The sequence below is a fragment of the Neoarius graeffei genome, chromosome 21, assembly GCF_027579695.1.
Source record: "Neoarius graeffei isolate fNeoGra1 chromosome 21, fNeoGra1.pri, whole genome shotgun sequence".
NCBI lineage: Eukaryota > Metazoa > Chordata > Actinopteri > Siluriformes > Ariidae > Neoarius > Neoarius graeffei.
The window spans coordinates 56,802,645-56,818,376 of NC_083589.1; the positions used below are offsets into that span (position 1 = coordinate 56,802,645).

The 15,732-nt window shown below is 41.5% G+C and overlaps 2 protein-coding genes across 3 annotated transcripts in view; one reads left to right on the plus strand and one right to left on the minus strand.

Moving 5' to 3' along the window:
* Positions 1–5,959, minus strand: part of samm50l (sorting and assembly machinery component 50 homolog, like) — a 41,106-nt gene extending 35,147 nt beyond the window's left edge. The window contains exons 1-2 of the mRNA XM_060903709.1: positions 5,811–5,959; positions 5,455–5,565 (exon numbers count right to left, since the gene is read on the minus strand). Of these exons, the coding sequence (XP_060759692.1) occupies positions 5,455–5,565; positions 5,811–5,831 (132 nt within the window). The 5' untranslated portion in view covers positions 5,832–5,959. The remainder of the gene's footprint in view (positions 1–5,454; positions 5,566–5,810) is intronic.
* A 5,262-nt stretch (positions 5,960–11,221) lies between these two features.
* Positions 11,222–15,732, plus strand: part of scube1 (signal peptide, CUB domain, EGF-like 1) — a 217,979-nt gene continuing 213,468 nt past the window's right edge. For both annotated transcript variants that reach the window (XM_060903404.1, XM_060903403.1), the window contains exons 1-2: positions 11,222–11,309; positions 14,173–14,295. In XM_060903404.1, the coding sequence (XP_060759387.1) occupies positions 11,222–11,309; positions 14,173–14,295 (211 nt within the window). The remainder of the gene's footprint in view (positions 11,310–14,172; positions 14,296–15,732) is intronic.

Here is a 15,732-nt window from a genome sequence, read left to right on the forward strand (position 1 = left end):
ACTTTTACACTTTCTGCCTGTTGATGCGTCGTGCTGTCCAATCCGAGGCGGCCAAATTTGCATATTACAGGAAGGATTTCTGGGATAGCATTGAGTTTACAGTTCAGAGGGATCTGGCTTCTTTAGACGCTGTCTTCTTAAAACTGAATAAATATTTAAAAAGAGCCAAATTAGCCAGTCTTTTGAACGGCTCTTTTCAAAGAACGGATCACAAAGATGCGGATCCCATCAAAGAGCCATAAATCCCATCTCTACTAGCGCACCCTGCCCGCGCTGGTTCTTTGGGGGAGGAGGGCAGAGGACTCTGGCTGTGCGGGGCGCGGCATTACAGTCTAGCTGCTATCGGTTTTCTAAGCAAAGTCGCTGTTCCAAGTTCCTGGCAGTTTCAAAAGCTTATGAAAAACCTACATCATGTCACAGAGCGTTAATCTCGCGATAAAAAAATTATCGCCGTTAAAATTGAGTCAAGTTAACGCGTTAATAACGCGACATTTTTGACAGCACTAATATATATATATATAAATAAAATGGTTAGTGTTTCTGGATCTCATAGTATAGTTATTTTGTTCTTAAAATTTTATGTTCATAATTTCTACTCTATTGGAATATATTGCTTCTGAACTTCAGCATAATAATTGGTGAATTATGGTATCAATCAGTCTGTTTTACTATATTTTTGAACTTTTGCCTCAGTATATCAAGTATTGATTACTTTTGATTCATAGATATTATGCATATGCTGTGAATTCGGAAACAAATGCAATAAAGATTGTTAGGTTACAATTACAAATAGTTTGTGGGGTTTTTTTCTCAAATATTTCTTCGGACAAGTCAACTTCACATTCGGACAAGTAAATTTCCTTTCAACTTGCCCGACAGGACAAGTGGTTTCAAAAGTTAATGTACAGCCCTGTTTTGTTGCTTTTTTGTATTTTTGGGGGTTTTCTTCAGTGGTTGGCAAACCAACTTAAAAGGTGCATTACCACCACTGACTGGGCTGGAGTGTGGAACAGGAGATACACTACCGTTCAAAAGTTTGGGGTCACTTTGAAATGTCCTTATTTTTGAAAGAAAAGCACTGTTCTTTTCAATGAAGATCACTTTAAACTAATCAGAAATCCACTCTATACATTGCTAATGTGGTAAATGACTATTCTAGCTGCAAATGTCTGGTTTTTGGTGCAATATCTCCATAGGTGTATAGAGGCCCATTTCCAGCAACTCTCACTCCAGTGTTCTAATGGTACAATGTGTTTGCTCATTGCCTCAGAAGGCTAATGGATGATTAGAAAACCCTTGTACAATCATGTTAGCACAGCTGAAAACAGTTGAGCTCTTTAGAGAAGCTATAAAACTGACCTTCCTTTGAGCAGATTGAGTTTCTGGAGCATCACATTTGTGGGGTCGATTAAATGCTCAAAATGGCCAGAAAAATGTCTTGACTATATTTTCTATTCATTTTACAACTTATGGTGGTAAATAAAAGTGTGACTTTTCATGGAAAACACAAAATTGTCTGGGTGACCCCAAACTTTTGAACGGTAGTGTATTTTTTTTTTTGGGGGGGGGGGAGACGACACACCCACATTCTTTTAGCCATTTCTGTTTCTTTTAAATATTTGATGATAATTTTTGGGGCTTTGTTTTTGAGCAGAGTTTTTATTTCGTCCTCGGTTGGTTCAGCAACATGCTCTGCCATTTTGCTTTACTCTACTCATGGTATACGAGCTGATATCCTAGTAGTAGAGTAGCCAATCGGAGCATTCGATTGCTCATATCCAGTGAATGTGGATAGAATAATACCAGTTATGCTTTGATCAGTGTGTTTTCTTATTCTGACAACAGCTTGAAATGGTTTAACTCTGGTATCTTGCTAATCTCCTGAAACAGCATAACTCATCATGGGGACTTCTCAGTTGAAGCAGGTCTGCTGTTAATTCCAAGAATCAGTCAGTTAAAGCTTTTTTTTTTTTTAAAGAACAATACAAAACGTATGGCGTGTTTCACTTTGTGTAATATGACTGTGACTGATTCACTGCACGGATCTACAGTCTGGGATAGAAAGAAATCAGGCCCAGCCTAACGTGACCAGACGTCCCGGTTTGACCGGGACAGTCCTGATTTTGAGTTGCGTGTCCCCAGTCCCGACAAAGGTCCGTCGGGACGCTGAAATGTCCTGGTTTACACCAAACACTAACAAACTGTCCCGGTTACAGCGATCATATATAGCCAACGAGATGTCAATAAAGCTTCTCGCAATTCAGCATCAATGTGCGTGTGTGCGCGCAGTCAACCTGACAATGTATCTATTTGTACAATGCTGCAATATAGAGGCCGCGTTATAATGTTTTTTTTCGCTAGCGGCTGTCAACTACTGCGCGACAATGCCGAACGGATGAGCGCTGGGTGGAGATGTTCGTGCACTTCAAGAGTAGGGAGATTCCTTACAGCAATGTCAGCCAGCTTTGCCAGTTTGCCTACCTGGCACCAATGTGCCATTTGAGCGAATATTTTCACTAATGAGCAACACCTGGACTGACGAGAGGAATCGCATGACCGTGCCTACTCTCAAAGCCTTGCTCATTACCCGGGCCAATTTCGACGATCCTTGCTCGCAGTTTCACAGCAGGCTCTCGGGCAATAAAGCGCTACTGGAGCAAATTCACTCATCATGTAAATATATGCAATAAAATGGCGTCTTCTTTAGGGTGGGTGGCTGTTTCTGAAACATTTTTTGTTGTCTTTCATCTGTATCACAGATTGTCTTGACTTGTTTGATGCTGTTGTCAACTCAGGGCTCACGTTTTCAAACTAGTTAATAGCCGACACTGGTTAAGATTAAACAGAGGCATTTTGGGTAAAGGTTCGGAAGTGACAACGATTAGGCTCATGCGCTCGTTCCTGTTACAATGCATAGCCAATTGTTTAAAAAAAAAAGTTAATCGCATAAAATGTTGATGTTAATATGCAAGCAATGTATTTTCTTGGCGTTTTCATAAAGGTGAAATAAATCAGTTGAAATTTAGGCTATTGGCCCATTCCCTATCATCACATCTGCTGTCTGATTTTCTTACTTTAACTGAATTGTGATAGAAGCACATGCAGATAACAAGAAAATACTTGATTATTCTCTGAAATGTTGATAAAAGTGAGCTTCTACAAAATGATAAAAGCACCTGTCTGAGCCATGGTTTGAGCCGGCGCATGTTTACATCAAAACGCGTGTGCGTGCACGAGTATCACGGTCACGCGCAAAGTGTCCCGGTTTTAGACTCGGGAAATCTGGTCACCCTAGCCCAGCCTCAATTCTTCATATTACTGTACTGTATATTTTTCTTAGGACTGATGGTGATGTTGCACTGGATTCCACAAAAATACAAAATCAGACTTGGGTTTTCAGGAAATAATATACAATGTATGTCTACAGTTCAACATATTGATGTACAACCCCGATTCCAAAAAAGTTGGGACAAAGTACAAATTGTAAATAAAACGGAATGCAATGATGTGGAAGTTTCAAAATTCCATATTTTATTCAGAATAGAACATAGATGACATATCAAAATGTTTAAACTGAGAAAATGTATCTTTTAAAGAGAAAAATTAGGTGATTTTAAATTTCAGGACAACAACACATCTCAAAAAAGTTGGGACAAGGCCATGTTTACCACTGTGAGACATCCCCTTTTCTCTTTACAACAGTCTGTAAACGTCTGGGGACTGAGGACACAAGTTGCTCAAGTTTAGGGATAGGAATGTTAACCCATTCTTGTCTAATGTAGGATTCTAGTTGCTCAACTGTCTTAGGTCTTTTTTGCCGTATCTTCCGTTTTATGATGCGCCAAATGTTTTCTATGGGTGAAAGATCTGGACTGCAGGCTGGCCAGTTCAGTACCCGGACCCTTCTTCTATGCAGCCATGATGCTGTAATTGATGCAGTATGTGCTTTGGCATTGTCATGTTGGAAAATGCAAGGTCTTCCCTGAAAGAGACGTCGTCTGGATGGGAGCATATGTTGCTCTAGAACCTGGATATACCTTTCAGCATTGATAGTGTCTTTCCAGATGTGTAAGCTGCCCATGCCACACGCACTAATGCAACCCCATACCATCAGAGATGCAAGCTTCTGAACTGAGCGCTGATAACAACTCGGGTCGTCCTTCTCCTCTTTAGTCCGAATGACACGGCGTCCCTGATTTCCATAAAGAACTTCAAATTTTGATTCGTCTGACCACAGAACAGTTTTCCACTTTGCCACAGTCCCTTTTAAATGAGCCTTGGCCCAGAGAAGATGTCTGCGCTTCTGGATCATGTTTACATACGGCTTCTTCTTTGAACTATAGAGTTTTAGCTGGCAACGGCGGATGGCACGGTGAATTGTGTTCACAGATAATGTTCTCTGGAAATATTCCTGAGCCCATTTTGTGATTTCCAATACAGAAGCAGGCGGCACGGTGGTGTAGTGGTTAGCGCTGTCGCCTCACAGCAAGAAGGTCCTGGGTTCGAGCCCCGGGGCCGGCGAGGGCCTTTCTGTGTGGAGTTCGCATGTTCTCCTCGTGTCCGCGTGGGTTTCCTCCGGGTACTCCGGTTTCCCCCACAGTCCAAAGACATGCAGGTTAGGTTAACCGGTGACTCTAAATTGACCGTAGGTGTGAATGTGAATGGTTGTCTGTGTCTATGTGTCAGCCCTGTGATGACCTGGCGACTTGTCCAGGGTGTACCCCGCCTTTCGCCCGTAGTCAGCTGGGATAGGCTCCAGCTTGCCTGCGACCCTGTAGAAGGATAAAGCGGTTACAGATAATGAGATGAGATGAGAATACAGAAGCATGCCTGTATGTGATGCAGTGCCATCTAAGGGCCCGAAGATCACGGGCACCCAGTATGGTTTTTTTCACCCAGTATGGACCCTTACGCACAGAGATTCTTCCAGATTCTCTGAATCTTTTGATGATATTATGCACTGTAGATGATGATATGTTCAAACTCTTTGCAATTTTACACTGTCGAACTCCTTTCTGATATTGCTCCACTATTTGTCGGCGCAGAATTAGGGGGATCGGTGATCCTCTTCCCATCTTTACTTCTGAGAGCCGCTGCCACTCCAAGATGCTCTTTTTATACCCAGTCATGTTAATGACCTATTGCCAATTGATCTAATGAGTTGCAATTTGGTCCTCCAGCTGTTCCTTTTTTTGTACCTTTAACTTTTCCAGCCTCTTATTGCCCCCGTCCCAACTTTTTTGAGATGTGCTGCTGTCATGAAATTTCAAAATGTCTCACTTTCGACATTTGATATGTTGTCTATGTTCTATTGTGAATACAATATCAGTTTTTGAGATTTGTAAATCATTGCATTCCGTTTTTATTTACAATTTGTATTTTGTCCCAACTTTTTAGCACTTTTATACCAGCCAGACCTGGAATGCATACATTTTATTCAAGCAATGAACTCACATCTTTATTTTCTAGGACTTCTTTCTTGGTTTCTTGCTGTGCCTCCACCACTTCCAGGTCATCAGGGTGAACGCCCAGGTCACGCCCGTGCATCGGGACAGGGTCCATGCTCTACAGTTTAACAACACAAACAACCCTAAATAATCACAGCAAACGTCACTAATTATACACTATGCATAACACATGAACAGAATGGCAATCCAGCTGTGCAGAGACACAATGGAGGATACTGAGGCTTTTTAACACAACAGGGCTACATTATCATTATCATGAGGCAGAGATAGGAGGAGAGGTCACACACAAACAAACAAACAAACAAACCCTATTTCCATTCATCCTTCACAAAATAAAATTACCCTCGCGTGCACCGTCCCCATATTCACGTCCTGAAATTTATATATTTTTAATTTTGCAGGCTAAACGCTGTTATCCTGAGGATGGAGAATGTCTTATTTAACAGTGAACCCGACCCCTTTCCAGGGAGACGCCATGACACACGCGCAGCCTCGCTGCAAATCTGCGTTGTGATTGGTCCGGATACTTGACGTCACTGCAGAATAGGCGGGGCTATGCTTGGTGCACCCGGAAGCGCCATATGAATCCCAAAGATCCTAATGAAAGTCACTACGTAAAAATCTGGAGAGCTCAGTGCCCGCTGTAGAGACGAGTGAAACCATCTGGCCGCCATCTTACCACTCACATCGGGTGGATTTGGCTTATGATACAGCCTCAAATTTCATCTCTTCTCATCTCATCTCATTATCTCTAGCTGCTTTATCCTGTTCTACAGGGTCGCAGGCAAGCTGGAGCCTATCCCAGCTGACTACGGGCGAAAGGCGGGGTACACCCTGGACAAGTCGCCAGGTCATCACAGGGCTGACACATAGACACAGACAACCATTCACACTCACATTCACACCTACGGTCAATTTAGAGTCACCAGTTAACCTAACCTGCATGTCTTTGGACTGTGGGGGAAACCGGAGCACCCGGAGGAAACCCACACATGCGGAGAACATGCAAACTCCACACAGAAAGGCCCTCGCCGGCCACGGGGCTCGAACCCAGACCTTCTTGCTGTGAGGCGACAGCGCTAACCACTACACCACCGTGCTGCCTCGCCTCAAATTTGTCCCAAGTAAAGTATCTCCTGACATTTTTTCCACTTTCATTACCTCGTCTTATTTTCTCAACTTTGCTCACATTCCTTACACATCTTTATAGCGCTCCCCTTTACTGTTATTGCTTTATTCTTTTCCAGTCCAGTCTCTGATCATTTTTTTTTGAACGGCTCTCTTACTATTATAATAATTTTTCCAGAGATTATTTAAGTTTTTCTTTGTGAAGGACATCATATAGTGGACGCCGTCTGGGAAATAAGCTGTTGACCGGGAAATATGACCAATCCTGATTTAAAAGTACTTATACAATATACTTGCACTCAATTTAAACTAAAATCATGGTGTTAAAACAGACAATCATGCCCATTTTGTCAATTTGTGTAAGTGGGTATGACATGTGTAGACGATCTACATTGTCAGTTGTGCTTAGCTTGAGGTAAATGGCAATAACTACTGACCAAACTAATACAATAACATCTCTCTTTTTATTTGCATCCCTCACTGCCATTTCTGCCTAAGTCTATGGTCCTTCTTTCATTCAGGCTACTGAGGCTAATTCACGCAGTTCATTTTTCTTTTTGAATTTGACCCGTTTGACTTGAACTCTCACATTCAATGTCAAACATGTCTAGACTTTGGCTTTGATCAAGTCTGAGACATTTCCATCGAAAATCTGACACAGTCACAGTGTTCATCCCAGATATCAATATCAGATTTTCAACAAAAACAGACAAGACGATGAGACAGATTTTCTGGGGGTTTTCGTTTTCTCTTGCAAACCATCATAAATGCTATAGGGGTCCACGCAAATGGCGCTGTGCACACGCATGTAAAAAGATCACACACGATCAATACTCCCAGGTGAAATTTCTGTCCACAGCCTTTGACTTGATGGCTTGTACAGTTCACTGCTGCACATGCAGGTGTTTTTCTTGTAATTTTTCTCACCAACTACATAAATAACTTGTCTAGTTTTGTGTAGCTTCCAGTAACCTAAATGACCAGTCCACTCTGTGATGTGAGTGGTAAGATGGCTGCCAGACGGCTTCACTCTGACGAGCCTATGAGCGCTCCAGATTTTTACGTAGAACTCAGTGGTGAAAGTAGAGTAATGTAAAGCATAAAAGTGAAATTTTAGATAAATATTACTCACCTAAATGGATAACTACATTATAACATCATTACATTAGACTCTGAACTCTCTTCTTATATAAATAAGTAGAGTTACCATAAAAAATACTTAAGTCTTGCACAACTCTACAGCACCATTTAGTGAGTTAAGCAAGGAACAAAATACACTCGCTGGCCACTTTAATAGGAACTTGTTCTTGCTTCTAAGATCCCTGTTCTTGGCTGCAGGAGTGGAACCCAATGTGGTCTTCTGCTGTTAAATGCTGAGATGCTTTTCTGCTCACCACGGTTGTAAAGAGTGATGAAGGGTGGCCGGTGAGTTGCTATATCTTTCCTTCCTGGCAGCTCAAACCAATCTGGCCATTTTTCTCTGACCTCTCTTCTCAACAAGGCGTTTGTTTCCACCCACAGAACTGTCCCTCACACACTCAGTGTTTTTTGTTTTTCGCACCATTCTGTGTAAACTCTAGAGACTGTTGTGTGTGAAAACCCCAGGAGATCAGCAGTTTCTGAAATACTCAAACCAGCAGTCCATCTGGCTCAAACCAACACCCATGCCACAGTGAAAGAAAGTCACACTCTGAGATCAAAATTTTTCCCATTCTGATGTTTGAAGTGAACATTAACTAAATCTCTTGATTTGTATCTGCATGATTTGATGCATTGTGCTGCTGTCAAGGGATTGGCTGATTCGAGAACTGCATCAAACAGCAGGTGGACGGGTGTACCTAATAAAGTGGCTGGTATATGGTGATGACTGTGAGAGGAAAATAATCAATGACACGGTGGTGCTATGAAAAGGAGATATTGTTACCATACCAAAGTTCATTATTTTCTAATAACAGCCAGTCCTGAAGTGTATTAGTCCTGTTATATGTCGGCTACTACAGTGGTTTACCAATTGGTCAGCACTTAGAATATTTTATCAGTGGCTGAACTAGAGTTTTATACATGGAGTGGCCAAGGGGTGGCCAAAACTATGTTGGGAATCAATGGACCATGACAGAAAATTAGTGTGTGACCCGAACCTGGCATCTAAGGAGCATGAATGAATCCTATGATTGCTGTTTAGTAGTGGTAGTAGGGCGGCACGGTGGTGTAGTGGTTAGCACTGTCGCCTCACAGCAAGAAGGCCCTGGGTTCGAGCCCAGAGGCTGACAGGGGCCTTTCTGTGTGGAGTTTGCATGTTCTCCCCATGTCTGGGTGGGTTTCCTCTAGGTGCTCTGGTTTCCATAGTCCAAAGACATGCAGGTTAGGCTAACTGGTGGCTCTAAATTGACCGTAGGTGTGAATGTGAGTGTGAATGGTTGTCTGTGTCTATGTGTCAGCCCTGTGATGATCTGGCGACTTGTCCAGGGTGTACCCCGCCTCTCACCCATAGTCAGCTGGGATAGGATCCAGCTTGCCTGCAACCCTGGATAGGATAAGCGGCTACAGATGATGGATGGATGGATGGATGGATGGTGGTAGTAGTTTTAATTCACTTAATCCGCAGCTCTTCAGTTTGGCAAATAGTGTGGTCCAGTAGGGTTACTTCACCTGAACTCTTTCACATAATATTAAAAGCCAGTGTCTCTACCTCAGACCTGCAGCTCATTCTCTCTCTCTCTCTCTCTCTCTCTCTCTCTCTCTCTCTCTCTCACACACACACACAGACACACACTTTACTGTACTCACTTGACAGGGGCTCGATGATGTCTCTTGGCAGCTCTGGTTCAGTGTCTTTCTCAGAGCCGGAGGTCTCTGTGTCAGTCCTTAATAAACCTCTTAGATTAAAATGACATAAGAACCATTAGAACATAAACACAACAAAAATGCCAGAAAAAATACAGCAAAACAAGAACACGCATGAATCAACAACCAATATTTTAAAGTGAGGCTTAATATGACACAACCATCTATTGTTACAAGCTGAAGCTGAACTTAAACTCTGAAATGTGACTGATTGCCTGGTGGATGCGCTGACCTGGTGGTGGTAGACTGGGTCCTGAGGCCCTGTCTAAGTGAAAAGTGTAATAAATATTATGTATGGATTAATTACTTTTAAACTTTTCCCCCCATTAACAACTGCTGCCATGTCCAAACTAAACAGGTTTCCATGCCCATAATCCCTTATTTTAAATCCATAGATAGATAGATAGATAGATAGATAGATAGATAGATAGATAGATAGATAGATAGATAGATAGATAGATAGATAGATAGATAGATAGATAGATAGATAGATGTGATGATCTGGTGACTTGTCCAGTGTATGTCCTCTCACCCATAGTCATCTGGGATAGGCTCCAGGTTGCCTGGGACCCTGCACAGGATCAGCGTTTACGGAGGATGGATGGATGGATGGATGGACAAACAAACAAACAAATTTGATAGCATTAAGCTAGTTTTTGAGTGCTTAAATCTGGTGATTTAACATTAGCTATTATTATGGCATTTGTAATTAATCTTTGTAATATTTTCACCAGCCCTCCAGTTTAGATGTATAGATATTTCTTATTTTTACGAGTTTTATTGTTCAAGTAAAACTTAATTTGTCAACCAATTCATTACTGAGTGTTGTATAAGCTAAACTGCATTCCTATAATTCAGCATATTCAATAGGTTTTAAAAATATAACGTTAAACAAAATCAGTTATAACAGTTATCCAAAGATTGAATGCACATTTCTTTTAATGTGAAACTAGTCTTTTGCTGATGCACTGTCTGTTATAACCTATTAGCAAAAACAAACAAACAAACAAACAAACAACACTATGATACATACAGTATTTAACTCGTATAGAGAGATGTGTGTTTGTTTGATGCTTGACTGATTTTTACCAACACCATTAGTGTGAATGGTTGAGATTTGTTGTCTGCATGGTCATGAGTTTGGCCAGCAGAGGGAAATATCATCTCTGTAATCACATCTCCAGGACAGCACACACAGTATTCCCCTGCACAGCCGAATAACGGGCCGGACACCCGACATTAACTTTTACTACCTGTTTACCTGTTGTAATTATGTAGGAATTATATTTCTGTTCCTCAATAAATCACTGTAAAGTACCTGGACATGGCAAGGTGATTTAAAAGTAGATTTATTTATAGATGAATTACTTTAAGTTAATAATGAACTGTCCTGAATTAGTCTAGGCTATTAACTCCTCAGTGCTTTTGTATAGGTTTAACAGACTGTGGGTGTGTTTAAGAGCATTTCTGTCTCTCTGAATCCAGCACACACTATAGTCAGGAGTGATGTGTTGTTTGCACACAATGGTGAGTGGGTGAGTGAGGGTGAGTGGGTGAGTGTGAGGGTGAGTGGGTGGGTGAGTGTGAGGGTTTGGATGATGCCTTTCCCACTTGCGCGCGCTCTCTCTCCTTCTTTACAAGTTCAGTCTCCTCCTCAAATGTGTGTAAGCCAATGAGAATATCTCTCTCTCTCTCTCTCTCTCTCTCTCTCTCTCTCTCTCAGTCCTGATCACAGAAACACGCATCTCTGGCAAACTGCGCGCTCAATCACAGCTCTCGCCATGGCAAGTGCGCGCTTTCCTCAGCTCCTCTGTTTGCTTTTTGTCCTCATCCATACTTGCACTGTGAAGGGAAATGTCGAGACAGCAGGTCAGTCCTCTTTTTTTAATATATATATATATCTTATCTTCATCTTTATTTTCATCACTAACCTATCTTTCATGTCATTCCATTGGCAAAACTTTTATGTCCACCATGTCCACATCTCCAAATACTTTATTAACGCAAAAAATGATCTCCATCTATAAACTGCTCATCCAGATCATTTGTAAAGGTTTAGCTGACTGCAGTGCTGCTTAATTAGATTCCTTGATGATCCTCGTCCTTCGGTTTGAGATGGAAAACTAGTCTGTCACTTATTTGCGCACATAAGTGCGCAGAAGTCTATTGTGTGATTTAGTTGAGAAAGCCAAGGCTACGTAGCCCGTGTACATGGGGTCTCTAAGGGGGTCCATCTGGTCCAGGGCTCGTGAAGGGTGTCGATCCTGCGACTTATCGACCCCTCACTTATCGACCCCTCACTTATCGACCCCTCACTTATCGACCCCTCACTGGCATCATCGACAGTTTGCAGAAACACTGTGGGATTCAGTAATATCAAATCAGTCAATACCTGACCCTGAAAAGACCCTGGTGTGTGTTTAAAGTGAGTGTGATTTGGGATTGGGGTTGGGCTTCGATTCCTTAATGAGAGAAGTGGAGGGATTAAACGCAGCGCATCACTAGCTCTTGCACTCAGACAATAAGAAATCTTTTTTTTTTTTGTTATTTTTATAATATTAATTTTAGACAGTCTTTTTATTTATTTATTTATTTATTTAACCACTAACACCTGGGTAGCCAATAAAAATGATACTAAATATACCTGATCATACTGAAGCCTTCATTTCCTGTTGCAGAATCACTTTTATGGTGAACTCTATCAAAGCTATACACCACAATTAGCAACTGTTTTGATTCAAGAAATTTTCCATTAGAGTAAAAACACACAATGAAGATACTGCTCTTTAAAACTGTTTAAAGTGCATTCTTAATTACCCTCCTAAGGCCCAAGCTGTTTTTTTTACATGCATTTTTTATTTCTCTTTGCTATTTGGGCTTATTAGAACCTGATTAGAATAAAAACTAAGCATCGTCTTTTGATAAGATGTACTTTTAGAGAAAAAGTATGTCCACATATGTGGATTCTTGTTCCGAATTTCCATAAAGTGCTGTCCACGCATGTGACCGCTAAGCCCTAGGAGGTTACCACCATTATGCCATGTTCTGATTGATTATGTTGCACCTCTTCAATTTAACACGCACTAATATCCTGTGTGTGTCAGCAGACGCCCTCTAATATAAAAGAACCCTTGGTTCCAGCTTTGAGATATAACTGCATTTTTATGTGAGTTTAGGTTGTTAAGATATTAATATCTTTATGCTGTCAGTATACTGTTTAATTTATCTGAGATTTGATGCGTGAGCATTTTGATTCCACAGTGGTGCTGTGTTTTATTTGGCTAAAATGGAAATAAGCAAAATGGATGGGAATAAAAAAAAAAATGGAAATACCTATATACCATGCAATGATGGTGTCCCATCCAGGGCGTATTCTCGCACTGTGCATAGTTTTTCCAGGATAGGCTTTGGATTGAATTGACTGAATGAATGGAAAGACCTTCTGTTCTACTCCAAGATCAATGGACAATTATCTTGCTGTAATCAGGCACTAATAAAATTGGTGAAATGGATGAATTCATGCCTATCCATCCATCCATCCATCCATCCATCCATCCATCCATCCATCCATCCATCCATCCATCCGTCTGTCAATTCATTCATATGTTGTGTTTATCTCACATTCATGGATAGCTCATGTCTTCAGTAGTGCTCAGTAATCTTAAATATACTTAAAAAACTGGGAGAGTTATGCTGTAAATTCAACACATTGGGATTGTATTACTGCTGATACCCAGAGCAGGTTCTCTTATTTTATGTCACTGCTGCTACCTGTTGTGCTGTTTTGTCATTATTCGCCCTACTTCAATATAGTAATGAATTCCAAGACCAAAGCAATGCACTGTTCAGTCAGATAATCAAATCTCAGTCTCATCAATTTATGAAACCTTCCTATTACTGAATTTAATTTTAAAGCATTTTTAACAATAGGCATTGTACCATTACCGTACATTCATGGCATTTAGCAGACGCTTTTATCCAGAGCGACATACAACATAGCAGCCTGGGGAGCATTTGAGGGTTCGGTGCCTTGCTCAAGGGCACTTCAGCCATTCCCACTGGTCCAGGGAATCAAACCGGCGACCTTTTGGTCCCAAAGCTCTAAGCATTACACCATGGCTTCTCTCATATGCTTACCAAAACAGCTTTTTTCAGCATCATCTTACAGCCCCAGATTGGTTCAATGGTCACTGGTTCAATCCTGAAATCAGATTACTGTCTGTGCAGAATTTTGCATGTTCTCCCTCACAGAAACGTGCCAGAAAGTGAATTGGTGACTCAGCTGCCTCAGTTGTGAATGTTAATGCATGTGCATGGTATGCAAGGTACCCTGTGATGAACTGGTGTCCCATCCAGAGTGTATTCCCATCTCACACCCAGGGCTAGGCTCTGGAAGTCCAGCGGAAGATTTAGATCTCTAAAATGAAAGTCAGAGGTGAGAGTGGCGAGGATAAACTCGCTGAGACGAGATAAGGAAGAAACCTGGAAAGGAAGCAGATTCAAAAGAGAACGACACCGGATAGTGGGATTATAAGTCATTTTGTACTTAGTGTGTTTACATGTTCAGTATGAGCAGATTGTGGTTAAGATATGAGCAGAGAAAATTACAAATCTACAGCATCAAAATGCGATAATGTGCTGAAGCAAAGGAAAGAATTGGACATAAACTGTAACACCAGATAGTGGTGCACTACCAGTGAGCAACATATGTTTTTTTCTCTCTCTCTCTCAGACATAGACGAGTGTTCCATGGGTACAGATGACTGCCACATCGATGCTCTGTGCCAAAACACCCCAAAGTCCTTCAAATGCATCTGTAAGGCTGGTTACGTGGGAGGTGGCAAGCATTGTTACGGTGGGTTTTCATTCTTCACATGAACGTATGGAAATGTACATAGTTATACTCTGTTGTTCTTTATTTTGCTCCCATACTTTATTTCAGTGTGGGTGATACAGCTGTTCCCCAGCTCCTGCTGTGGGTCTTAATTAGTGTGGAGGAAGTGGGGTGTGGATGGTGTGAGGTGCTGCCCCAGCATTCACACCTCTAGCTCCCTTTCTGCCTGAGAACACAGCACAGCTTGAGCTAACACACACACACACACACACACACACACACACACACACACACACACACACACACACACACTCCTTAATTACTCTTGTGCACTCACATACTCATATAACGATACATAATCGGACAACATATGAGGCACACACAACATTTGTACATTTCATTTTCACAAATTTACTCATGCAGCCACACAGACACATCTGCACACACATCTGCAAACTCGTGCTCATGCATTCATGTCCATATACTATGTATAATCTATATCTTTAATGACACTGTGAGTGTATTTGATTCCTGCAATTGATCTGCATTAAAAAGCAAACTCTAGCTTGCCCTCATATGCTCATGACGGGATAATAAAATATTTCTTTACTTGGGTTAGTATTCACCATTTATTCATCATTTAGTACGCATTATTTCGTCGATAAGCATTTGACATCTGTGCATTCTGGATTATTCTTTCGCTCGTTCCTCTTCCTTACCCTGATGTTTAGAGCTAATGTTTCAGGAAGTGAGGAAATGTAATTTCTATCTATTATGGAAACTGAAACCCATTTTCAGCTCCATTAATGAATTAGGAGGATTTGATCTGGAATTGAATCAGGCCGTGCTCTGGACAGGATTCGTGATGCTGATGTCTGAGAATTGAACAACCCATCTTTTATTTCCTTATTTCCTGTAAGGAAACAGACAAAGTGTTCCTGATCTTTCATTAGCCCGTTCCTCCCACCTTAAAACCCACAGAAGTGGGAGGATTGATAGTTTTGTTTCAGTATGAGCACAAATCTGGGATGTTTGTAAGAATTGCTATCCAATGCTTCCTTTGTCTGTGTCTACACTTACACAGGCTGGTATGTAGTGGGTAGGAGGTCTAAAGCAAGATCTCTAATTAAAGCCCTTCATGTTTGGCTTTATGTTTGGAAGTTAAGAGAACGACAGAATGCTCCAGCTTATTGTTTCTCTGTCACATCGCCTGCTTACACATTAATGTCCGCGGCTCTGAATGCAAAGAGCTCTGAGACGCTGTGGTGTTGATTAGCGGTCGGAAGTCATGGCACGCTTTGGCTTTTGTGGTCGAGCATGTGGTGTCTCTGAGACTCTGTGATACTACACAGGCTTCCGATGTGGATCCAGAGCCGGGCATTGTATGTTGGCAAGTAAACAGAAACAACTTGCAGACAATTTATGGTTCGTTTTGGCGCCAACTTCAGACAGTGAGCC